At 33.3% G+C, this 25,835-nt stretch overlaps 1 protein-coding gene across 1 annotated transcript in view; it reads right to left on the reverse strand.

The window, feature by feature from the left end:
• The window catches only part of LOC106478650 (normal mucosa of esophagus-specific gene 1 protein-like), a 30,313-nt gene extending 4,982 nt beyond the window's left edge, over positions 1 to 25,331 (reverse strand). The window contains exons 1-4 of the mRNA XM_013939207.2: positions 25,202 to 25,331; positions 13,603 to 13,699; positions 12,039 to 12,127; positions 4,771 to 4,828 (exon numbers count right to left, since the gene is read on the reverse strand). Coding sequence (XP_013794661.1) covers positions 4,771 to 4,828; positions 12,039 to 12,127; positions 13,603 to 13,695 — 240 coding nt within the window. The 5' untranslated portion in view covers positions 13,696 to 13,699; positions 25,202 to 25,331. The remainder of the gene's footprint in view (positions 1 to 4,770; positions 4,829 to 12,038; positions 12,128 to 13,602; positions 13,700 to 25,201) is intronic.
• Positions 25,332 to 25,835: the final 504 nt, after the last annotated feature.

The following is a 25,835-nucleotide window of genomic DNA, read 5'->3' on the forward strand; positions in this document are numbered from 1 at the left end:
ACAGGGTATGACATCTACTAAAACATCAACTGGATGATTATCTGTACGTGCAGAAAGGTTTGTGCGCTTAATTAACCCCATCTACAAATCTGATCTAGGACGATCTAAGTATTACTTACTGGCGATGGGAACTTGTTGACGAAAGATAGATTTGGTTCACACGTACCAAACATATGAAAAAAACGTATCAATCAAAATACACAAACTTACAGGGATAGTGTTCGTATGTCGTTAGAGTTGTCATGACGATTTATCATGTGAACCAATCCACCGATTATATATTAATTTGATATGAATTCTAGTGGCGTAATACAAAAAAATATGTTGGGGGGGGGGTAACTTCATCAATGCAGGCGAGATACCACTTCTTATATGCTACCTCGTTTTTAAAAAAATGTTTATTTTGAAATATATTGTATTTTATCCTTCGATGCGGTTCTGAATGACAGTAGTTGTGCAGAAAAGTCCGAAAATATACTCTTTTGTATTGAGCATACCAGGAACGAGGCTAATTTAAATAGTGCATTAGCACTAATAATTTCGGAAGAGGAGACACAAAATATAACCGTTGAACTATAGTGTTCATTCCACAGAATAGGGTTTTCAACTGTTACTCAATATAAATGTTGGGAGTAGAACATAGCTACCTTAAAATTTTCCTCAGGATTGGATAATCTCAAGTCTTAGCAGAGTTAGTCAAAATGTTTCTCTTAAATTGTAAGCGCTTTGAAGCAAACTTAGGTTCAATGCCCCAACTAGTTGCAAGTGTTTGTTTGTTTGTAGTTAAGCACAAAGCTCTGCCCAACACAGGTAACGAAACCCGGATTCTAGCGTTTTAAGTCCGCAGACATACATCTGTACCACTAGGGGGCAAATGAAGATGCGGCAGTTTTTTTTCCTCCAGAGTTTTCTCTCTAAAGCTTGTAAAGGTCTTGGTTGCAGTGTTTAACATTCTAACAGCTAGAGAAAGGTCCATGTCATTAGACTGAAGCGGTTTTGATTCAATGTTTACAGTATATTACTTTGCACTGGACCACAATCATGAGCACCAACTCAAAGATCTCCACGCATTTTTCAGTCCAATTGCTTCTGAGCACGCGTGTGTCTTTTGAGACTGTCGTAAGATTATACTTAGTGCTTTCATTCCAGAAACATACAGCAAGCAGAGTACCACGTCTGGTTGCCTAGCGTGTGGGGCACAGTTTTATGCGTTGGGTTTGGAGAAGACGTTACGTTTGTAAATAGGTCCCACCGTTTGATGTTTTGACTTAAAATTGATATACTCGCTGCAAAATGACGTCAAATTTCCTAATTTTAGACATATTCATGTAAATGTCATTCAATACTAAATTTAAATTATGCGATAACTTTATCGTATTCTCGATCTCAACATTTTGAACTGACAACCCCATGTCTTCGAGTTTTTCACTATTTCGGCCTCTAGCCCTTCACCACTTTGATCTGTAATGTTATGAAGCCCGAAAAGCTCTTCTATTATTATTTTCCTTGTAATTTCATTAACATCACGGAATACCATTGCGTATCGGAAAACCTGACTAAGTATTAACATCATGGAATACCATTGCGTATCGGAAAACCCGACTAAGTATTAACATCATGGAATACCATTGCGTATCGGAAAACCTGGCTAAGTCGGTCCCCGTTTTTTTATAGCTTGCATTGTGTCCGTAATAACAGAATGAATTTGTTGAGCCCTTTTTATTTAGGCAATTATTTCATTTTTTACTTTTTGACAACAATTCAATCAGCTCGTTTTATATTTATGAACTAAGATATTTTGCTTTGGTATCCTCTTCAGTTAATTGTTTTCAAACCGAGTTCTATTACCGATAAAAAATATTCCACTATTTTTTTCCACTAATTTTTCTTGGTTCTTTCGGAAAGCTAGATTGAAAGAGGCCAAGGTAAGAATCTGCTCTCGGTATTCAATATTTAATTTTAGTTATTTCTCCATGTGTCGTAATTGAATAACACAGGCTGCCCCACACGCTAGGCAATTTCATGTTCTTTGATTTTTTTCTGAATTCCCTAACCAATCTTTTATTCCACCCATGTTTGTTGATGAGAAGTGCGTTTTCGATCTTCAAACAATCAACACCTCTCACAATAGGCGCTGTCCTGTTTAAGAAAATAACACAAACATTTCCTAGGAACATTATTTGCATTTTTAGACAGTTTGTAATAATATCCACTCAGAAAGCATCTAGCATATCGTTTATATATATATATCGCGGAAAATGTCATTTAGACTTGCAAGAACCATTTTTATTAATGAACTTTTTTACATTGGTATCATGATCCATGTCTGCTGGAAAGTTTGCTCTATTATGATCCATGTCTGCTGGAAAGTTTGCTCTATTATGATCCATGTCTGCTGGAAAGTTTGCTCTATTATGATCCATGTCTGCTGGAAAGTTTGCTCTATTATGATCCATGTCTGCTGGAAAGTTTGCTCTATTAGTTGGAAACGGATCATGTGGATGACAATGACTAGTTTCAGCTTCAGGTTTGTCTTGTTCATTTTCAATTAGAGTTTCATTATTTATTTACTATAATTACCTTATTTGTCGCTAATGTTTATTACCTAATAATGATGTTAAAGGATCCACTGGCGTTTTGAGTGGAGCAGAACAACAATAGTTGGACTAGGTAGAACTCTGATTCTGATGATGTCGATTCAGGATTACGGATAGCAGGTGTTATTTTCGGCAACTTTTTTTTTTTCACTTTGAGCACCATTCAAATACTTCCTTGCACCACTAGAACGATTCATTTCTCATAATTAAGTCACTCGGAACCTATATTGAAACATGTACGCTGTAAACAAAATGGCTGATGCATTTCTCCCAGTCGGTCCTGCACAATCCCTGAGGCTGAGTGTGTACGGAGCACTGATTAACTCCCCCCTCCCGCCCCTTTGATGTTGACTGGTCGCATCATAACTGAGTCCGGTGTAATCCCGACAATTGTACCGTTGGAGAAATGAATAATTATTGGCTATAGGATTTAAAACAATTAACAATTTTGATTGACAGTTTTCTTGACTTCCAACCGAAAGCTTCCTGAAAACCCGGGGCGGGCTCTCTGCATTGCAGGAGCTGCAGTGTTTTATGTTACGTCACTGAATTGGACTCCATTAACCCTTAATTTACGGTGTGTTAATTAATCAACTGATCTCGTATTAATGCTTGTGTTTAGAGAAAACGCAAAATCATAAATATATTGTTTTTAGACGTTTGAGTCCCCCAGAACACATAAAATCCATGCGTAAAAGATCCAGACTGTGGTTTGTTCATTTGTTTTTTCAAAGGCAATCGAGACATGCAACAAGACTTTACATTATAATAATTTAAATATCATAAGTACAAGCCTAAGCCAGATTTTATTGTAATGTGTTCTAGAATCCATAGCAGTGTTAGTTGGGTTTCAATCTAGATTATTCCGAAGACAAGGCACAAATATTTAAAATCCACAAATAGTCAATTGTAAACAATTCAAATATTTAACCTTGATCCGTTAAATCCAAGAAGCGAGTTCATATCGACTAATGCAATAGCTTTTAGTGTTACCTTTCCACGCCAATGCCGCATCAAAGTTAAAACTGTTGATAACGAAAACGTTTTAAAACCGTCCATGTTAATTTCTTTAAACTCCTCAAAAATCAACTGAGTTCGAGGGAGTGGCACAAGTAAAACCGTCACAAGCATCTCGTCTACGTGACAAGACACACGCACATGGAACGTGCGTACCAAGCTTATCTCAGAAATACTTTAAACATAGCACGTGTGGAGCTGATGTCTTCACGTCATAATATTCTAGTAAACCTTATGTGAGACATCAGAGAAGAGTGTATCAGCAGTATATCTCATAGACTGTAGCGTTTTGGTACATGAATAATTATCATTAATGGCATGACTTCTTTGAAAATATATACTTATAAGAGGAAATGTGATATTAAACAAAATCAGCAAAAGCATTTTACTATAATTTAAAATGAAACAAAAATATTGAAACTTGTCAGCTTATGAATTTTACTAAATAACATTATTTTATCATCATCTCTAAAAAGCTTTATAAACAATTTATTGTTTACTTTTATAGTGTCTTTACTGAATTAAATAAACAATAATTTCGGATCTCACGAAGCTGTTGACGATTTCTCAAATTCAAGACGTAATTATTTGCGCTTTGCATTATTTTTCCATCGCGAAATAGATTTTTGCGTAAAAAACTCCTGTACTGCAACCTTCCAAGAGTGAGACAATTTTATATTGTCTGTGCACTCTTAAATCACAACACTTTTAACTGTATTGCAACAAAAGTAAATATATATTTGGTTTCTTTATACATGCATACAGATAGATATCACCCTCAGGACCGATTTTATAAGTGATCGAAAAGAGTTTTATAGGACCTTAAGATATTAAAACTGCAATCATGTTTCACAAAATGCCATGGGATAATTAAACTTACTTTAAATGAAACATGTTTTCAAATCTACTCCTTCAATATACTAAAACTAATAGCCATTACCTCACGCTGTCATTAACAAAATATTTTGTAACCTTTCATAAGATTCTGCGTGCACGTGTTAAGTTTAATAATTATTGTACCTTTTGCGGAGTCTCCGGGTCTACTCTTTCAATATACTAAAACTAATAGCCATTACCTCACGCTGTCATTAACGAAATATTTTGTAACCTTTCATAAGATTCTGCATGCACGTGTTAAGTTTAATAATTATTGTACCTTTTGCGGAGTCTCCGGGTCTACTCTTTCCCATGGTGGCAGTTTTTTTCGATTGATTCTTGAAAAACAAAAACAAATATATATATATATAGGCTGAATTTGTTGTTCATTCATTTGCTTCAAATACACTATATCTCTATGTATAAATAGTTTCATTAATTAATTATAGACAATATTATATTAATTTCTAACTCCATTCAAAACGGTTTCTTTGGTATTTTCATTGACAAAAGAAAAATTTGCATGAATACATCTATTACGGAAAACATCGATTGTTTGTTTTGAATTTTCGAGCAAAGCTATAAGATGACTATCTGCGTTAGCCTACCTTAATTTAGCAGTGAAAGTCTAGAAGGAAGGCAGCTAGTCACCATCACCCACCGCCAACTTTTGGGCTACTCTTTTACCAACGAATAGTGGGATTGATAGTCACATTATAACGCCCTCTCGGCTGAAAGGGTGAACATGTTTGATGGGATTGGGATTCGAACCCGCGCCCTGCAGGCTGCGAGTCGAGCGCCCTAACCACCTGGCCATGTACAGAAAATATATAACAACATTAAGATACTTATATAATTAAAGAGGGAGTACTTGTGTTTCCTTTCTTTGTAAAAATATACTTAATTTTGGCCTGTTTTTATTTGTATGGAGATTATTCGAGAATTCTACTTATCAACTGTTATGCAGCTTTAGTCACAAAAAAGGATATTTTCGATATGCAAGAGTAGTAAGTGACAAATCACTTCATTTAATGTTTAACTCAGAACTAAACAAAGCACTCACGAAAACGTTCAAACGTTCTATTTTCATTTTTACACTCAAGTTTATATGAGGAGAAAGAAAACACTTGTATTTGAAAATTCATTATATTTTTGGGTTTTTTTACAAACTTTGACAAAATGTGTTTCGATTTTAATTTTTTGCATCAACGGATTTTAAGTTTCTCAAAAACGTGTACATGAATAAAGATAACGTCAAAACCGAATTCCTCTAGCGATACTAGCAGAATGATATATTTTAATTCTATAAACCTTCTAAAAATGAACAAATGCTTCAGAGTTTTAAAGAAAATGTCAATAAAACTTCTGTTAAGATTTACATTCATAGCCCTCCCCACCCTCAGTAGCATAGCGGTATGTCTGCGGACTTACAACGATAGAAACCGGTTTTCGATTCTCGTGGTGGGCAGAGCACAAATAGTCCATTGTGTAGCTTTGTGCTTAATTCCAAACAAACAATTGCATTCATAATTCCTAAAAGTGATGTAACGCTGATGAAGTTACGAAAATTTAAATAAAATTACATCCATTCATTAATCAGAAAACACTCAGTCGAATATTCAATCATCGCCTACTCTATCGGATTTTTAGGTCCGATTTTTTGGACCCAGGAGGGCCAGGTGGTTAGGGCGCTTGACTCGCAAGCTGAGGGTCGCGGGTTCGAATCCCCGTCCTACCAAACGTGCCGTGTGACGGTCAGTCCCACTATTCGTTGGTAAAAGAGTAGCCCAAGAGTTGGCGATAGGTGGTGTTGACTAGCTGCCTTCCCTCTAGTTTTTCACTGCTAAATTAGGGATGGCTAGCGCAGATAGCCCTTGTGTAGCTTTGCGCGAAATTCAAAACAAGCCAAACCTACCCCCAACAGTAGATTTTTGCTCTTATATTTTTGTTATTTTTATTTCTGCATCAGATGTTGTTGCCTATTCTAATTCATAAGCTCCTCAACTTTAAGGTTTCTTTTTTCTGAAAAGTGTGACTTTTGTTCTTATAATGTTTTCTTTTTAAATATTTTACTTCTTTCCAATCTCACAAAACATTGGGAGATATTTACTCTAAAAAATCGCATAAAGACTGAAACTAAATCATTCGTCTGTTCCAATCGAGTACAGAATAAGATTGATTTACAAGTAGATAATTAACTCGCAAGCTAGCCAAAGTTCACATTTCCACTCTCATTTTAAAAACAAAACTGTGCATGTTTGTATAAACTCTTGGTGTATTAAAGTTGTTTTTTTTATTATAAAATATTGTGCAGGGATACAATGATTCATTTAATGAATTGTTTTGCATCACCTTAAGAGAGAATTTATCAAATCTCATTGAATTGACAGGATTTATTAGGAAGTAGAGAAGTAAATCCAATATACTAAAACATTTGGAATCTCTTTCTAGAAGGACGTGGGTTGGATTTGGGATAGACTTCTGAGCTGGCGAGCGATACCACAATTTTTTTCCGCACGTTAAACTGTGGGTGCGTTATAAGAGTGACATTCAACCCCTAAGTGTGGTAGTTTGCTAGATAGTTTGCGCGGTAGATAGCCTCAGTATCTTTGCTTTAAACACAAAAATTCATAAATAAACACTTTTTTTAAACTATATTAATGCTGGAACTGCTGCTAGAGTGAAAATGTTTTTTGTGTCTTATAAATATTCCGACAGTTTAAATAAAATAAAGGTTATATTTCAAATAAAAAACAACAACACTTGTTTGTGATCATTGCATTTTCATTAAATTTGTTGTAAATTCTGTTACATGTTGAACAGCACGTGTTCTTCACGGTATGTCACTATATTTGTTACTAATTATAGGGCGTTATTTTAAGATAAGATGACTTGTTTGTATGTTTGAATTTAAGCACAAAGCTACACAATGGGCTATATGTTTTCTGCCCACCACGGATATGAAAACACGATTTCTAGCGTTGTAAGTGGGCAGACATACCGCTGTGCCACTGGGGAGCAGATAAGATGAGAAACATTTTTTCTCAAAATGCCACTCTGATTTAAATTGAAAGAAAAAGTCTTATCTATATATATATAAAGTATTAGTACATCCTGAAATTATTTTGCGTACAAATGAAGGTAATATTATTAATATTTTATAAACATTCTATCCAGGACAAAACATAAGGCTCTTGATTAGATATGTTTATATTGTAAACTTACAGTATAAATTATTATTGAAAGTTATTATGCATTATATAACACCAGATATAAGATTATCAGCAGCGTATTTTGTTTACATTTTCATTAGAAATTAAGTTGGAATCAGCTTGGTGTAAAATGCTTATTAAAAAAATAAGACGAAGTTAAAAATTACATGATATAAATACTTTAAAAACTTTATTGAAGTCATCAGAATTTACTCAAAAAAAAACGATACCTAACTTAAATTTTCACCAAAATCGGTAGCTAACTTAACACTTCATCAGAAATGATAGCTAACTTAACACTTCATCAGAAATGATAGCTAACTTAACACTTTATCAGAAACGATAACTAACTTAACACTTTATCATTAACTTTTCAAACCTGTGAAACATACAATAAGGCATAGTAAAGTATGAAAACATTAACGTTGAACTTATAAAGAAATTATTTTGTTGTGAAGTAAACAGCTTAATACTTAACAGTATTTAATAGAAAGATAAATATTAAACTCAAATCGATCTTAATAGGATTTTGTAAATTATTATTAGGTTTATTAAAAATGTCGAAAACGTCATGATCCAATCTGTAAAAATATTTCTAGCTTTTTTTTTAAGATTAACGTTTGTCCTACTCTATCTGTAAATTAATAATTGAGTTACTTAATTTTCTGATTGAAGGAAACAATAAAGATTGAAAATTCTACAAGTACAAAGCAAAACCTTAATATTTATTGTCACTTGAACCCTAAAAATTCTTTCTTGATTGCCAACGTACACAAGTATTTTAAAACTATTATAAGGACTTTTATTTCGTTTTGCACTTTAAATGACTCATATGCATTTGTTTATGACAAAAGAGTTGTCAACAGTGGGAAGAACTCATGATTTATTGTTAGAATTTTCTTGTACAATTAACGTAAAACACGCTTTTCTGAAAGCAGGTGTTTATGATGTGCTGAAGTGGAAGATAGTCACGTTCAGAGTTTATAACACTTTTGTATATTATTCTACACGTTCGTATTATGATTATACGAAAACGTGGTATGGCAGAAACGCCAGTTTTGCACGTTTTTTCCACGTGCATTAGCTTAAACACACTACTAAAAACAACGCTTGTATAGAATAGCACGAAAACTAATCTACTTCACGAGTGATAAGTTTATCAAGACAGTTTTGAAGCTTACACAAATGAACACTTCAGTAAAGGGTTGAGATTTTTATGGCTAAGCGCATCCAAGATATACATCGTTTTCTTTGATCTTGTAGGTTTTAGTGTAATCCTATGGAAATTAAAATTTATGAATTGAAGAATAACCAATACTTATGGGCTAAACGGCTAGATCAGTCTACCTCAAGGTTCAGGCCTACCTGTACCTGATCCTGAACTTGGTCAGACGGTGAGCAAACTGTCAGCGGCACCCGCTGCCCATATGACTACTTTTAAGCGGATAGCAGGATTAACTGCCATTTATAAAATGCGCTCACAGCTGGAACTGATGAGCCTGTTTAACGGTAGATTTGCAGACTCGAACCTTAGACCTTTTGATTCTGAGCGCTACGTACTAGCTATTAGGTCATTTCCAGTTCACTTCTGATCTAGCTTTTAATGGTTACAAAACATTCAATTTATTAACAAGGCAATTAGGTACGTGAAGTATCATGCCAAGCGTAAAAACAAATGGAAAAATTAAGTTAGTTGTGATTTAATGATCTTAAATCTAGAAATTTGATGAAACACATCACTTGTACTATTTTCAATATCATCAAGTGTAATAACTATTTAAAAACTACTAGTTTTACCTGTTCAGAAAGTAAGCAGGAAGTTTAATTTAAGCACTGAATATGTAAGTATTAGACGATGATTATTTTAGATAGGTGCTTGTTATAAGAATATAACTCAAATAAGGAATCACGATCATAAAAAGTTTTTAAATTTATAATATACTTTTTAAAATTATAAAACACAGAATTATATAATCCCTATACTTGACTACGTAAACGTACTGCTGATTTATCTGTTTTGAGGCAGGTGTGTTAGATACAAGTTTTATTTCAAGCGTTACCCAAACATGTACACGTACAAAGTGAGTATGAGTGTGAAGTTATTAGTGGTGCTCGAATATCTTGAACTACGCAATACATTTACATGTACTTTACTTACATTTACGCCAGTTTGTGATGCAAATTTTGAGAATTCACGTTATTTTGATTGTAGATGATTAATTGTATAATGCAAACCGTATTCAAGATCCAATTAACCGTATTTTTTATTTCAACCTGGTATGTTTAAATACATGTCTGTCTATTAAATCGTTTCACAAAATATTTGGGAACAGTCAATGATGGATATTTGTTATAGGCCAACGTATAGATTTTTTTTCTAACATATTATAAAAAATATATATACATATGTATTTACACAATATTTTTCTGTTATATTTATGTTCTGGTTCAGCTTGATTTGTTTGTAGTTAAGCACAAAGCTACACAATGGGCTATCTGTGTTCTGCCCACCACGGGTATCGAAAATCGGTTTCTAGTGTTGTTAGTCCGCAGACATAACTCTGTGCCACTGGGGGTATTTAGCTCGAATTGATAAAAGTAATGTGTATTTTTCCCAATACATTTCGCATTATTGTTTTTTTCTCTCTTCAAATTAAGACATTTCGTTCACAAACAAAACAAAAAATTCCAAAACAGGAACTTGTCTACAAAATAAGGGTCAGAATCATAAGTTATACGAATGTGTAACGATATTATATATATATATATTAACAAACTGTTTTGAAAGCCAATGACATCAGGAGAAGTTTGTTTTTATAATCAATACGGATTTCTTTTTTTCTTTGGAAACAATAATTAAGTTTGACATATTAGTGCCGATGATCCCTGGCGTCCATGCTTTATTTTTTGCTTCTCTCTTTCTTGAAAATGGCTTTGCAATGAAATTTCCATGAGATCAGGGTTCTCTAGTGAACACTCGTATCATTTGTCGTGATAAACTAGCTAACGTCTTAAAGCTACAATTTCCAAGCGCACGTTTAAAAAAATCACTGGAGCTAGGTTTTGTAGGTATGTGATCGAACGGGATTACTGTGATTCCAGTTTCTTCAGCCATCTTTCTCTGGAAAACGGCCGTTTATTTCAAGGTGTGACTAAAAGCTTTGTTCTGATTCACTGCAATCTTGTTCATGAAATTTTGGCATAGTCTGACAGTAGTTGGAATTGATTTTAGATCAAACTTTACTTAGCTACAACTTTTCCTGTGGTTAAATCTTGTGGTTACCATAAACCATCTTGGAAGGCTTCGTGTGCATTCACGGTACTGTGTGTGTGACAGTTCTGCCTATCACGTGGTAGATAAAAAGTTGAATTGTTTCTTTATGATACTCGCTTAATCTTAACCATACCTCACAGAAAGCCACTAAATATTTTCCTTTCTTTCATGCTAGGTGTCTCTCGTGTAGCTTTCTGCGATTGATATTTCTTTCTGCAAAAATGTCTCACCAAAAGCTTATGAATGTTTGGCTGGTGAGTTTTCGTCAACTTCGAATTCTTGTTTATTATCTTGTTATCGGCACCAGGAAAATTATGCTTCGTAAACATATCCTCATTTTTAAGCCATTGGCCCTGATGGACTTTGGGTGTGGTTTCTGAGTCTGTTGCTATCTTAAACGCTCTGCTGCGCGAGTGTGTTTTCTTTTATAAAGTATATTAAAGACTCCCTTCGCATAAATGTCGTTGTTGCTATATTCTACTGTTCGGTAACAACACTCAAGTTTTGGAGAAAGTTTTAAAAGGCTGGTCAGCGGGGTTTGCTTTTATATACTTGAGAGATGCTTGTCTTTGTCGTGGTTGTAGTTTTAAAACCGTTTCCAAATTTACAAGAGATAATTTGCACGCGTTTCCATATCTTGATCCCCAGTAACAACGAGATGACACTATAAAGAATATGCATGTATTTGCTAAAATAACGTTTAAAATAGAAATAACTTTAGATGTTCACTTTCTACCTAACTATCTGCTCAAACCAAAGCGAGCTCTGACTCATCTAAGCACCTGTTACAGAACATACAAGTTATATATTTAATTAAGAAAATGTATCTTTTGATTATTATAGGTATTTCATTAGTATTTTTAAAGCCTAGCACCAACCGTTTCGGTAATATTTTATTGTTTTAAAATGTCAGGAAAGTCCTAAACGCTTACTTTAAGTTTATAAAAGAATCTCATTAATTAAGTTATACATACATTTAATTGACCTATGCTAATTTTCAAAATTTTCATAAATCAACATAATAACTATTACATAGCAGCAAAGCACGTAAAATAAACTTACATTACGTCACTCTTTTGTGACAAGGCATAAACACAGTAAGCGGCTACTCCTACACACGCAGTGGTCAGAATTGTCACCAGAGGTATAATCTGAAAACAATAATAAAAGGAAAAATGTCAGTTATAACAGTCAAAAGTATAATTCAATCAATTAAAGGAGCTTATATCATTCACTGTTATAAAGATGTAAGGAAAATGCAACTAAACAAGTGCCCAAGTTTGAAAAATAGAATAATATAGGCATTTATGTACTAGTAGCACATCAAGGAAATTGTCTAAGTTTTTCAACAACAGTAACTGTTAACTGGTTTGCTCTTTTGCTCCAAAATCTGGTGTGTGTGTTTGTAAACATCTTGAAGGAAAATTATAACACAAGTTTCGACAAACTAGTAAAAATAGAAAGACGCAGCTTCACACAGAATCTTCTCATATCGTGAAATGATTGAAAACATTGAGGAATTCGACAAGTCTTTAAAATTATGTTAAACAAAGCATGGGATGCAAGGTGACAATATTTTAACTCCATGCTAAGGATCTAATAAAAATTCATGTTCACATGACTCCGGCTCATTTGAACACTTGTTTGAGATTTTATGATGTTTCAATTATTAATAATAGATATCATAGTTTTGAATTACTTAAAAACTACCAGAGACACTAAAGAACCATTGAAGATAAATAATTGACGTTTTTATGTTTCTCGTGTAGAAATGTCCGGTTTGGCTGAATTTAGTACCAGTAATTTAGATACAATTACTCATTAAATATTAACACGTTTCTGTGATTATAAGTAACTTCTATGAAGACTAAACCAATTATGAATTTAGTAGTAATTTAAGTATAATTACCCATTAAATATTAACACGTCGTTTCTGCGATTGTAACCTCTATGAAGACTAAACCAATTGTTCTAACGTAGAATCCACATTCAACCGCTAATGAATAATTATTATGGTTCATACTAAGCTTTAGTGAAATTTTTTGATCGCTAAGTAGTATAAATAAATTACGATCTGCGTTCTTCAGTTTTAAACGAATAAATAGCTTAAAGAGAAGAGAATAGAATAAATCTTTAATATGGAAGTTGTCTAACGGTGAGTCAGTGGACAGTTTATGTAATTACGATGCTAAAATCCTTGGTTCGGTTCCCCGCAGTGAACAGAGTGCAAATAACACAATGTGTAGCTTTGTGCTAAAACAAAGTATGGAGGTTATCTTGCCGTTTCGTGGTTTTTATAAATTTTTCAGCTAGATATTTTCTAACACTATGTATAACACTAGTTCAGTCAGGTAAAGATAAAGATCTCTGTGTACTATACAAATTGTCAGCTTGTTTACGTCACATAATAAAAGTATATACATTCAAACCAATGTTAAACAAATTGTGCGTAAAAACAATGATATGCTATTTACACAATAACTCTTACCCCACTTTATTAAAAGTTGCTTAAACCTATAACCAGTACAAAAGCATTGTGTTTCTGCTACAACATTTATGCAAGGATAGATTTATAAAGATAATTATTCAATATCTTCATTATCGAAATAAAAGGACACGTTCTTACCTCAGGTTTATTTCTCATAGCGCGAAAACCGAAACCGAAAGTCTTCACTTGACTATGTGGAATAGGCGAGGATTTATCCCCAGGCACAGACATTGCGCTTGAAAGGAAAAGTACAGCTATGCATAACATCTTTAATATTATACTGCTTACCAAACCAATCAGTTAACAATTAGGTATATTCAGTTTTAGAATTCTTACCATCGGCCACACTTTTTTTTTCAATTTGAACTGTACTATTTTTATTTTAGAAGTGTAAATTGTAGACACTTTTTAACTTATTAGGTAAATGTGACACATATTTATACGTACATAATGCTAAAAAGCAATACATCGTGTAAAAAAATAGCTGCTCTTTCAACCTAAAAACAGTGATAATACGTAACACAACTAAATATTTATCAATTCAGTTAGTGCTAAGTGTTAGCAGTGTCGCTTAAACAAGTAATGTAAAGTAAATCTTAAAGTCTGTTTCGGGGAAACTAGTGCATTGATCCTGGAATATACAAAGGAAATCATATTAAATAATCAAGCATCCATGTTACACACAAGCAGCATTTTTACAGGAAAGACTTACAAAACAATTTAAGTATACATTCTGTTTAGAAATGGGTCTTCATAAACACGTTAGTTGCTGGTTTTATGTTCAAATAAACAAAAGAAGTAAAAATAAGAAGAAATAGGAACCTTAGACAACGAAGTCAGGGAGATACAGAATTAATGGAATAAGCAAGTTTGTAACTTCATGACCAGAGAAAGGAATAATGTAGCACCAGTAGGGGATTGGCCTTTCGTATAATTAAACTTAATTACGCTACATTTAATATTTTATAGGATACACTGTTCTGAGAAACTAAAAGTCCTGCATGTTAATCTAGAGAGTATTTCCTTGTTATTTCTACTAAAACTACTCGCTGATTATCTGCGCTAACCGTCCCTAATTTTTAAGTGATAGACTAGAGCGAAAGAAACTAGTCAATACCACTCACTACAAACTCTTGAGCTACAATTTACCAAAGAATAGTTTGACTGACAGTCACATTATAACGCCCCCACAACTGAAAGGGCGAGCATGTTCAAACTCACGACCAACAGATTGTGAGTCGAGTGCCCCAACAATCAGGCCATGATAGACCACTCTTGCTGTATATAAAATCACATTACAGAGCTAACGGAGTTACTGAAAGAAGGGTTAATTTGCTCAGCCCATATTACAGAGATGTTAGAGAGTATTACTAACGTATCCAGAGAAATGAAATGTTCAGCTCAGATAACAGAGCTATCAAAGACAACCTATTGATATTTTGGTAAAAGGGCTGAAATTTTCAACTCAAATAAAAGAATTATCAAAGACATGTTACTAAATATTTTGATCAGGATGGTTGAAATGTTCAACTCAGATAACAGAGCTATCAAAGACAACCTACTGATATTTTGGTCAAAAGGGCTGAAATTTTCAACTCAGATAAAAGCAGAACATTTCAACCATCCTGATCAATATATTTAGTAACATGTCTTTGATAAACCTCAGATAACAGAGCTATCAAAGACAACCTACTGATATTTTGGTCAAAAGGGCTGAAATTTTCAACTCAAATAAAAGAATTATCAAAGACATGTTACTAAATATATTGATCAGGATGGTTGAAATGTTCAATTCAGATAACAGAGCTATCAAAGAGATGTTATTAATATTTCAATCAGAGAGTTTGAAATGTTCAACTCAAATAACAGAATTATCAGAAACGTGACCTATATATATTTCACTCTATATTTGTAGGTGACATTTTATTTTATGGATTTGCATTACATGCTCAATAATCCGTAGATGGTGATTATAGACAGCGGCGATGGAACACATTTTTATAGTGGTGGTGCAGAAACCCATTTAACACGACTGTAAATTCTCTATATGGTGGAAGCTATATAGATTCAGTGATTATTTTGACAAATCATGTTAATAAAACCATCAACTTTGTACTCCAAGCTAGTAGTAGCTGCTGCACCCTCAGCATCTCCAGTTCCTGCACCCTTGGCTTTATAAGAAGGAGATATCAATCATTTTGGACAATTGTAAAACGTGGTTGATTACATAGGTTTGAGTCCGTTATATTGAAACGATTTTTAATATGTAAATTAGCAAGTCACACGATAGCCTCAATCGATGTAAAGTTGTAGTGGAACATAATGTATAAGAACCACATTTTTTACATTGTTTGGTGGCATTTTGTAGGTGATTCGACCACAGAAAATTGATCGATTTTGGGAAGGATATATAATAAACCTTTCAGACGCAAAGTAATCATACACTCAGATCATAAGTATGCGTTAAGATCGGGATTTAGGATTTTCAAGATGGGAATAGTCCATAGAGTTGGGAAACAAAGAAATATTGATCAACAAGGGGTACCATTACTATCCAGAAAGAGAACTGCATCAAACCGTACCCTAGGCGTAGTAAGCAAAATGCCGCATGTTGTAACTGGAGAGACTTTACTAACCAAAGATCAATCGAAATAGCTGTCCACGTGCCCCAGACAACAGTACGTAAAATAATCTAGAAATATCTCTTTCTGGGAAAGCGACACAAGTCACGTGTATAAAAAATGTTTCCACAACATATCTCTTCAATTACAAATCAAATAACTGGAGAATGAAATGGACATTAATGCAAATCCATCCGAAAACATAACGTTCAAGACGTCAGACGCAGCATATATGGATTTAATTGCGACCAGTCTTTTGAAACGTGTGCTAGAAAACCGTTGCTCTCGTACACTAGATGGCTTATGGAAAGCAATCAGGAAGCATTGGCGTGTTTATGACATGGCAGCCTTACAAGAGAGTCTTTTGCAATGCAATCTACACTATAGGGCTATTGTAAAGATGCATGATTGCCAGGTAGAACATAATCGGACATGACAACATGTAACGTACCCAACCTCTGTGTAAAGTTGATCAGTGGATGGTGTAAGTATTTATTATGTCTAAAACAAACATCATGACGTACTAGAAGTTTATCTTTTAATCATCGTGTAGGCGGATTAGAAGACATGTCGATCGGTGAAAGAGTTAAAAACATTGAACTTAACCAGGCCAAATGGAGCACGGCTCTGACAACTAGTATCTAGAAAAAACTAAGTTATGTTTTATTTTTCTTGGAGGGGTAGGCATGTTATGTTTTGTGAAATCTGAAGTTAAGCCTTCTTGTTAAAATCTTTAGGTAAAGGTGGGCCTTTGAATTAATGTGGATAGTTCTCAAGATGGATAATGATGAAGACAAAACAGCGACTGAGAGATGTTTATATAATATATTTAAAGAAAGACCTGGCGACAACATGCATTCACTAAGATAATTTATGTTAAAATAAGCGGAGGTTTCTAGAAATCTGAAACTGAAATATATCTATATACACACGTACAAAAATCTTAAATTGTTTATCAATCTTGCTACACGTGAACTATAAGTTTAATAGAAGATTAAAAACATGTAAAGTTTTTCTCCAAGTGAGTAGTTCTTGCATATATTTTGACCTTCTGAAACAGGACTGAGAACCTGGAACACTGCCAAACATACAGCAAATACATCCAGCACTGGAAGACCGTCTGATATACATGTATGTATTTGTGAATAAGCAGCTTTTAATTCGAGTGCATTTTTAATAATAAACTATATTTGTTGCGAAGATAAATTAGATGTATGTCGTTATCATGTTTAAAACATTGAGATCATAACCATATTTACAAAGTCGGAGAACTAAATATATATATATATTGGAAAGTTGTAGCAAAGTGTAATGCATTACAAGTGTCATTTCACATTTTTGTAACATTTTGCACTTTATATGTGACATATAACACCTTGTAATAATATTTTTACAATTTACAGTTGTACATTTTCTAGTGGTATTCTAGTTATTGTGGTAATACTGTACACTTTATATTGGCACTTTACATCTTATGGTAATATTGTACACTTTATTATGGTACATCATGCAGTAATACTTTACATTATATAGTGTTATTTTACCCTTTTAGCAACATAAGTCCTTCTTTCCTTAACATTTATGAAACAAAAACTTAAATGTCCTGGTAAGACTTTCTGTAATGTTGATACAGCGTTTACATTACGTAATAATGGGGAAAAGCTGGCCAAATGAAAACATCTTTATCAGTGAATAAGAAAACAATATTTCGGGCAACAGCCCTTCCAGTTAGACTGTAATGTATGCTGTTGTCCGAAACATTGTTTTCGTGTTCATTAATAAAATTATTTTAATTTGGCCAGCTTTTTCCCCACTATTATATCGTCTATTTTACATTCTGTAATTTTCTCGCCCACGCAATTCTTTTATTACCAGCGTTTACATTGTCATACTAACATAACAATACGTAAATAACAACTCTGTATTCCTCAGAGGTGATTTTAAATATTTTATATAATTTCATATTATCTCTCATGTCTTTTATATCCTAAAGTAAAATTACGATTCCTGTGAATAATTCTTTGAATGAGTTAACTTAAATCATTCTTATTTTTGTGACTGTCTAAGAGACCAGAGAAAGGGCAAAATCACACAAAAGGACATTAGTGTAGTTATCAGTTTGGTCGCCAATTTTGATTTCATTCCTTTACGTCGCACGGTCAATCCCTTTTTTCTTGTTGCACATTTTTCACATCTAAGGTGTTTTTGATGAGATATCATGACTTTTTGTCAACACACACCAACAAAAGCAAGTAAGAAAGTGACACTCCATAGTAACCAACATCATCTTTAGGACCGCAACTCTATTATTCGGAACAGAGCTATACTTTTACAGAACTAACCCAATTATTTAAAATATTTGGTGGTAGTTTTCCTCTAAAACAGTATTAATAACTTCCTTTATAATAACGATATGGAAACTAGATTAACAATTTCTTGCTATCAGTGGCATGCACTCTGTACAGCCGGATAAAGCACCATTATTTATACTAATTACTTAAGCTAATATCACGTGACGCTAAACGCTCTTTAATTAGGAGAATTTCATTAAACTTAGCAAATGTTTGCTCATAAGTTGGCATTGAATAATGAATAATAACCGTCCACCCACTTTATATAATTTCTAGCTAAACCAGCAACTAATATCGGTTTTCAAACATGAAAGATCAGAGTGTGTAATAAATTTGGGAAAAAGACACGTGAAGGTTTAATAAAATACACCAAAAAGCACTTGTACTACTAACTTTAAGTGATATGTAATTTTTGATATTTAAGAATGAAGCGGTTGGATGAGACCTTGCAGTTAGCGTATTTGGGTTGTGAATCTAAGGGTTCATGGTTCAAATTCCACTATTCATTCACGTAAGAGTAGCCCAAGAGTTGATGGAGGGTGCTGTTAACTAGTTGCCTTCCCTTTAGTCTATCGGATAAAATTAACGGCGGCTAAGTGCAACTTTGCGCCAAAATTCTGAAACAAGCGAATGAAAACATTAGAATAGATAAAAGAAATATCAAATACATATGACTGACCACAAAATAACATATGTCTCAGTAATGTTTGTTCTCTGCTTATCTGCCAAGACCAAGTTAAACGCAAACATTACGTTTGACAGTTTGAATAAAAAAAAGTGAAACACAGGACCTGATAAAACTTTGTGTAAGGGCATCGAAACGTTATCTCAATATGTAGTTGTTCTTCCTACAATGTAATTCGAACATCAGTGATTTTAATAAAAAGCTCGATAAAAGCTAACTAATAATTCAATTTAAACTAATAGGATAAAAGCCTTTGTCTTGTTTATTGAAGCTACGAAGTCTGTTTGTTTTTTTGAATTTCGCGCAAAGCTACACGAGGGTTATCTGCGCAAGCCGTCCCTAATTTAGCAGTGTAAGACTAGAGGGAAAGCAGCTAGTCATCACCACCCACCGCCAACTCTTGGGCTATTCTTTTACCAACGAATAGTGGGATTGATCGTCACTATATAACGCCCCCACAGCTGAAAGGGAGAGCATGTTTGGTATGACGGGGATTCGAACCCGTGACCCTCAGATTGCGAGTCGAGCGCTTTAACCACCTGGCCATGCCGGGCCGCTACGAAGTCTAGTGCCAATTTTTGAAAACTACTTCAAACTAGGTCTACAGTTTTGTAACTGGTATCGGTAATTTCACAGTTTTCTATTACTGCTGGTATTAGGAAACGAATATATCAATTATTTGCTCATATGCTTATTATTTACTATTTCTGTTTTTAGCTGAATGTTTAGGTCCCCCAAGTAAAATTATAGTTCAACTTTGATAAGTCATTTTAAAATTTAATTTTTTCAGTAATATAATTCAAGCATAGCAGCTCGTTAGTTGCATGAGAAAAGTGTCACACATTTTTTTAATAATTGGATAAAACAATGGACATTTCTAATATATTAATTGCGAGTATCGTAAAGATAGGGAAGAGGAGGAGCTAGTTTTAAAGAAATAACATGATAATCGTCAGCCTGAAATGTTTGAAAACCTTTGTACCAGTGTAATCGTCAGCCTGAAATGTTTGAAAACCTTTGTACCAGTGTAATCGTCAGCCTGAAATGTTTGAAAACCTTTGTACCAGTGCCGTCATTGTGTCCCATTATATCTAACCATAGTTACGGTTACGATAAAACCTGATGTGGCCAAACACTAACTTACATTCACGCTCATTTGAGATTTTTAGCCAAGATCATGGGTTAACTACTTTATCAACACTTTAGTCATTACAAACGAGGCCATCACTTAATACCAGACACTTGTTAAGCCGGTTGGGCTGTGTTGTCGTAGCCTCATTTAGGCAAATAGAGGAAGGTGACTCATAGGCTTTTAGAAATTTTATTACAAAACAAAATTAGAATAGTCAAAACATAACAACCCCTAAAACACTGAAATTATTACAAAATGAAACTCTGGTGACAAAGATATCCTTTATACCACCACACCATTGTTATCTCTTTCGTCAAACTCTGAATTTTTAAAGACACATTTGAACATCTCATAGCCACAACATGCGTATTAACAGATCAAAAAGGATTTTGTTTGTTATATTAAGTCCTACGTCCCAAATTTTGTCTTATTCATCCTGTGTACTTGTTGTCTCATAATGATTTTGATCAATATAGTTAATTTTATATATCAATAATCCCAATACAATTCTTTGTCCAGTCCACAGTAATTTTAAACAATTTCTTCTCTCTGAAATCTCACAGAAAATTCTTGGAAGCACAGAAAACGTATGTATAATCAGACCGAAAGTGATGCATATTCAAAGAAGGAATTATTCCTTACATCACTAAAGTTTCAATACTATCACAAAGAGTAGAGTATGTAACTTCCTCTTCAAATTGCCCCACCCACCGCCAGTGGTTCCGTCGTAAGTGTGAAAGCTTATAACGCTAAAAACCGGGCTATGTTACTCGTGGTGGGCACATTTCAAATAGCCCATCGTTTGGCTTTGTGCTTAACAACATACAAACAGACCTTTAGAAATTTGGTAATAGGAAGTAGAAATTGTATTTTTATAATATGCTTATGTGGAGGAAACATAACGTTGTGATTTAATAGATGTAATTTGCAAATGGGGGATATTTACCATAAACAATATTGTTTATAAACAATAAACAACCTAATAGATGGTCCACTGTGCCATTCAGAAACTTCTTACGACAAAATTTCTTAACGTATAACCATTGATAAAGCACTATTTTTTCAAATTGTTTTCGGTCTGCAGATGTATTACGTTTATTATAAATAAAAGGTGGTCCATTTTTGATGATGTTTTAGAGGACTTTGTGCTATATAATCATAATTTAATATATAGTTTGTTTACTTAGAAGTTTCGCGTAAAACTTCGCAAGTGGTATCTGTGCTTAGCTACCCTTGATTTCCAACTGATAGACTAGAAGGGAGAAAAGACACTTTTAGTGCACCCAGGTCACAAAGTGAAGAGAGAGAATTTTTGAGGCAACACGAAACGAAACAAAATCCTTCGGATTCACAGCCTGGTCAAGCTATTTGTCCACGTTGAAATGATATATCTATCTATCACTCGTATTTGAGGGCATATGATGTAAAATAAAAACTAAATATCTCCTTTGATGTTCTGTTTTTAATATAAGCATCACACTTAGAAATAGTTGTTATATTCATTTAGAATAAAAGTGATGTTGTAAGAGTGATGGAGATCTGTTATTTTGTGTTGAATATACAATACTCTTCAGTACGCTTTCTAAACAAAATTTCCATCGCCTCATTTGAAATTCTGTGATAATGAAGAAGATAACGTAGCATTTAAATCCATGATAATGAAGGTAATGTAGTATATAAATCCATGATAATGAAGAAGATAACGTAGTATTTAGATCCATGATAATGAAGGTAATGTAGTATTTAAATTTATGATAATGAAGAAGGTAATGTAGTATTTAAATCCATGATAATGAAGGTAATGTAGCATTTAAATCCATGATAATGAAGGTAATGTAGTATTTAAATCCATGATAATGAAGGTAATGTAGTATTTAAATCCATGATAATGAAGAAGATAATGTAGTATTTAAATCAATAATAATGAAGAAGGTAATGTAGTATTTAAATCAATAATAATGAAGAAGGTAATGTAATTTAAATCAATAATAATGAAGAAGGTAATGTAGTATTTAAATGCATGATAATGAAGAAGATAATGTAGGATTTAAATCCATGATAATGAAGAAGATAATGTAGGATTTAAATCCATGATAATGTAGTATAATCTATGTGTAAGTTATATTACTCAAATTTCTAGGCAGAATGTCTGTAGAGATAAAGTCCTTCTTTAGTGTGTTCATCTTGTCAGTTGATAATAAGAATATAACTGTACCCTTTTAAATGTTAATTATGTGGAAACGTAAGTCCCATTTCACAATAATTGTGATAGTAATAAATATTAGTTGTTCAGATTTTAGTGTATGTTATGTAATATAGAAAAAATTAGATTTTGAATCTATTCAGTGTGAATATCATATAGGGCATTTTATTTTCTCCTTTTTTTTAAACCAGTTGGAGAAGATAAAGGTAAAATTCTAGTATATAATGTTTGTTAAACGTTGGAAAATGTTTACAACTGGATGTATAAATTAAAAGTTCTGAGTTTAGGCTTAATGTTGCTGTGATATGTATATATTTAATTAGAAGTGCAGTATTTCTTTTCAATAATAAATGAAATCCAGTGACTTCTGATTACTTACTCAAAAGATTTCAATATGAGACCCAGTTTGGATTCTTATGATCAGCTTCTAGCCAGAGATCCGTGTTATCAAAACTGTTGTATGGTCTTTCATTGTTCCACAGAAAAAGGAAATCGCATTTTACCAATGTGCTTTTTTATATTTTGGGGAACGTGGTTTAAGTTTACAGTTATATTTAGGCTTAAATGTACGGCCGTGGTATGCAAATACTATAGCTGTAACCTTTTTATATTATAGAAAATGAACATATCTTTACTCAGATAATTTTTCCAAACATTTAGTAAAGGTCAGCTGCTCTTAGCTAGTATTACTGTGAACAGGATGTACAGCTATGAAGTATGTTTAATCCTACTCTTTGGCGGCCATTCAGGACAGGGATTTGTTCAGGTGTTTCTGTCTCTGATTATTATCTTTTAATGATGTCTGGTGTATTGGTCATACGCAACGTTAGGGCACATATAACTCTGCTTTCTGTTTTTCTGACGTAGGTGACGTGGTATGCTGGGAAGTCTTATCAAAGCTTCAACTTGAATATAGTGCTCTAGTGTTAGTTCTGTGAAATTGTTACAAACCACAGAAGCCGGCCATCTTTAAAAAAGACACAATCGGATCACTTGCTGTTGCTTATTTACTAGTAGTATTTTTCGTTTCGAAATGAAATAATTATATCGGTTTCATTTCTTCGGTTCAGCTTTACTTATTCAAACTCCGCACACATTGCTTAGTGCCCCTTGTTATTGTGGTACCTAATTTGGTTAACTGTTGGCTAAAAGACCTTGACGTACCACACAGCTAAGGTGCTTCATTATTACTAATGGGCTTAATAAAGGTCACCATATGTCTTTCAAAGGCTTAAATGGCATCGTAGGTGTTAGTTTTGAAACGCTTTGTATGTATAAACACAGAGAGTGTCTTTAGCTCCTGATAGTCTTAGTGTAGCTTAGAAGTTTCTTCTGTTTTAAAATATTTTTCATATACCTTAGCTATTTATGAAAAATAACATCAAATCTCATATACTTTACGAAAATTCAAATGATTTATCATAAGTGACATAAGTCTATATTATTTCCTGTATAACCCAAATAATACTTGTGTGTGGAAGCACCTTATGCTAATATACTAGTAAACTGACAAACAACGATTTATAAGCAAAATAAAGTAGTGATTTTATTTTGGAGAACATATCACATGTTTCGACAGGGTGTTGGCCTGTCTTTTTTCAGGTTCTGTCCGAACATTTAGTATGTTCCCAAAAATAAAATCACTTGATTGTACTTATAAATCGTTGCTTGTCGGTTTACCATTAACCCCAGTAATAACATTACAATATAGAAATGTTCTTTATTAAATTAGTAAAACGAATTGGAAATATAAAACAGAGGCGTGAAGTCACTACTACTTCATCACGAGCATATTTCAACCATTTTTACGTGTGCTATTTTCCCGGATTGAGTTTCTCAGGTTCCAGATCTATAAGTAACTATATTTGTGTATTATTAAATAAAACTTTTCCCATCACCTTTAAGCTGAATTATGGGAAAGTAAAAGAGAAAAAAGAAAGAAAAAAGAATTGTACCTTTAGAACTTTCATTCCAGTGTGGATAAACATTACTTGAGTATTTTAATAGTTTGGTATGGGAAGTTCGTGCAAGTAAATCTGTAGTATTCCTTTTTGGTCTGAGTATCCAATTGCTATCAGAAATAGAGATGATTCACCTTTAGTCTTGCCAGCATGTGTTACTGCTTAGTTTTGGTGCAATGCTACGTGAAGGATCTAATAATCCACACCATGCCCTTCATATATACTACCATATATTAGGAAATAAAGAATAACAATGATTAAGAAGAATTGATTCTCCTTTCTAAACTGTTATTTGTTATTTTTTACAGTTTTGCTAAGTTTGTTAGTTTGTTGTTAAGCACAAAGTTCTACAAATGCCCACCGCAGGTATCAAAAGCTGAATTAAAGCGTTATAAGCCTCCAGATTTACCGGTGAGTCATCGGAAGGCACAGTTCTTTGAAGGAGAAAGAATATCAGATACATATAAATATATATATTTCTATATATCTATAAGTAGAGCACAATATGTATACATATGTATTGACAGTATTTAAGTAAAAACTTAGGTAATATGTAGATATTAGCTGTTTAATAAATTTATATACACATTTTAAATTATAGCCTTTTTACAATTTATTCTTTTCTCAGTTTATAAGTTTAAACTTTAATCCTAATTTCGTGACGGTTCTTACACTATGTAAGTTACTTTTCGGTAAACTAGTTAAACAAATGTGTTTAGCTTTTGGTAAAACTAATCAAATGTTGATATTTTAGAATTTATATTTCAATGAATTCTGTACTTACTATGGTTTGGTTGTCAAGCGAAACACTTTTACGTGAGCTAGTCTGCTTATTTCACAAACATATGACGGAAGCTATATCCTTCACTCTGTACTTCTTGCTGCTCACCTCAGTAAACAGTTTAAGTTGCAGCTGGGATATTTTTATACCAGTCACCCGGCAATAGCTGCATGTAAAATGAACGACGTCACATGACGCGTCTTTCCAACTCAGGCTTATGACTGTATTTTTGACAGAAAAACTCCAGTCCCGTTTTCACAATAAAGCACTTAACAGGACATGACAATACATGTTTTATAATACTACAAAAAACAAACTATATTGAAATACAGTTATCCAACATACCACTGATATTTTAGCTCGTACTGAGCTAATCTTAAACTTTACAATTCAACAGAAACAAACAAGAATACTGAAACTTAATCGTAAGGACGCGTTTACTTTAATACATAAAAAATAATGAATGTTTCCTGCTCAGCTTAATTAATAAGATTTTTTAATAAAAGTAAGTTAAATATATAAATCAGAAAAAAGAAAATTTGTTTGTTTGCTTTGAATTTCGAGGAGAAATTACTCGAGGTCTTTCTGCGCCAGCTGTCCTTAGTTTTGAAGTGATAAGATAAACTAGAGGGAAGGT

This window comes from Limulus polyphemus, unplaced genomic scaffold (assembly GCF_000517525.1).
Source record: "Limulus polyphemus unplaced genomic scaffold, Limulus_polyphemus-2.1.2 Scaffold238, whole genome shotgun sequence".
In the NCBI taxonomy this organism is placed as follows: domain Eukaryota; kingdom Metazoa; phylum Arthropoda; class Merostomata; order Xiphosura; family Limulidae; genus Limulus; species Limulus polyphemus.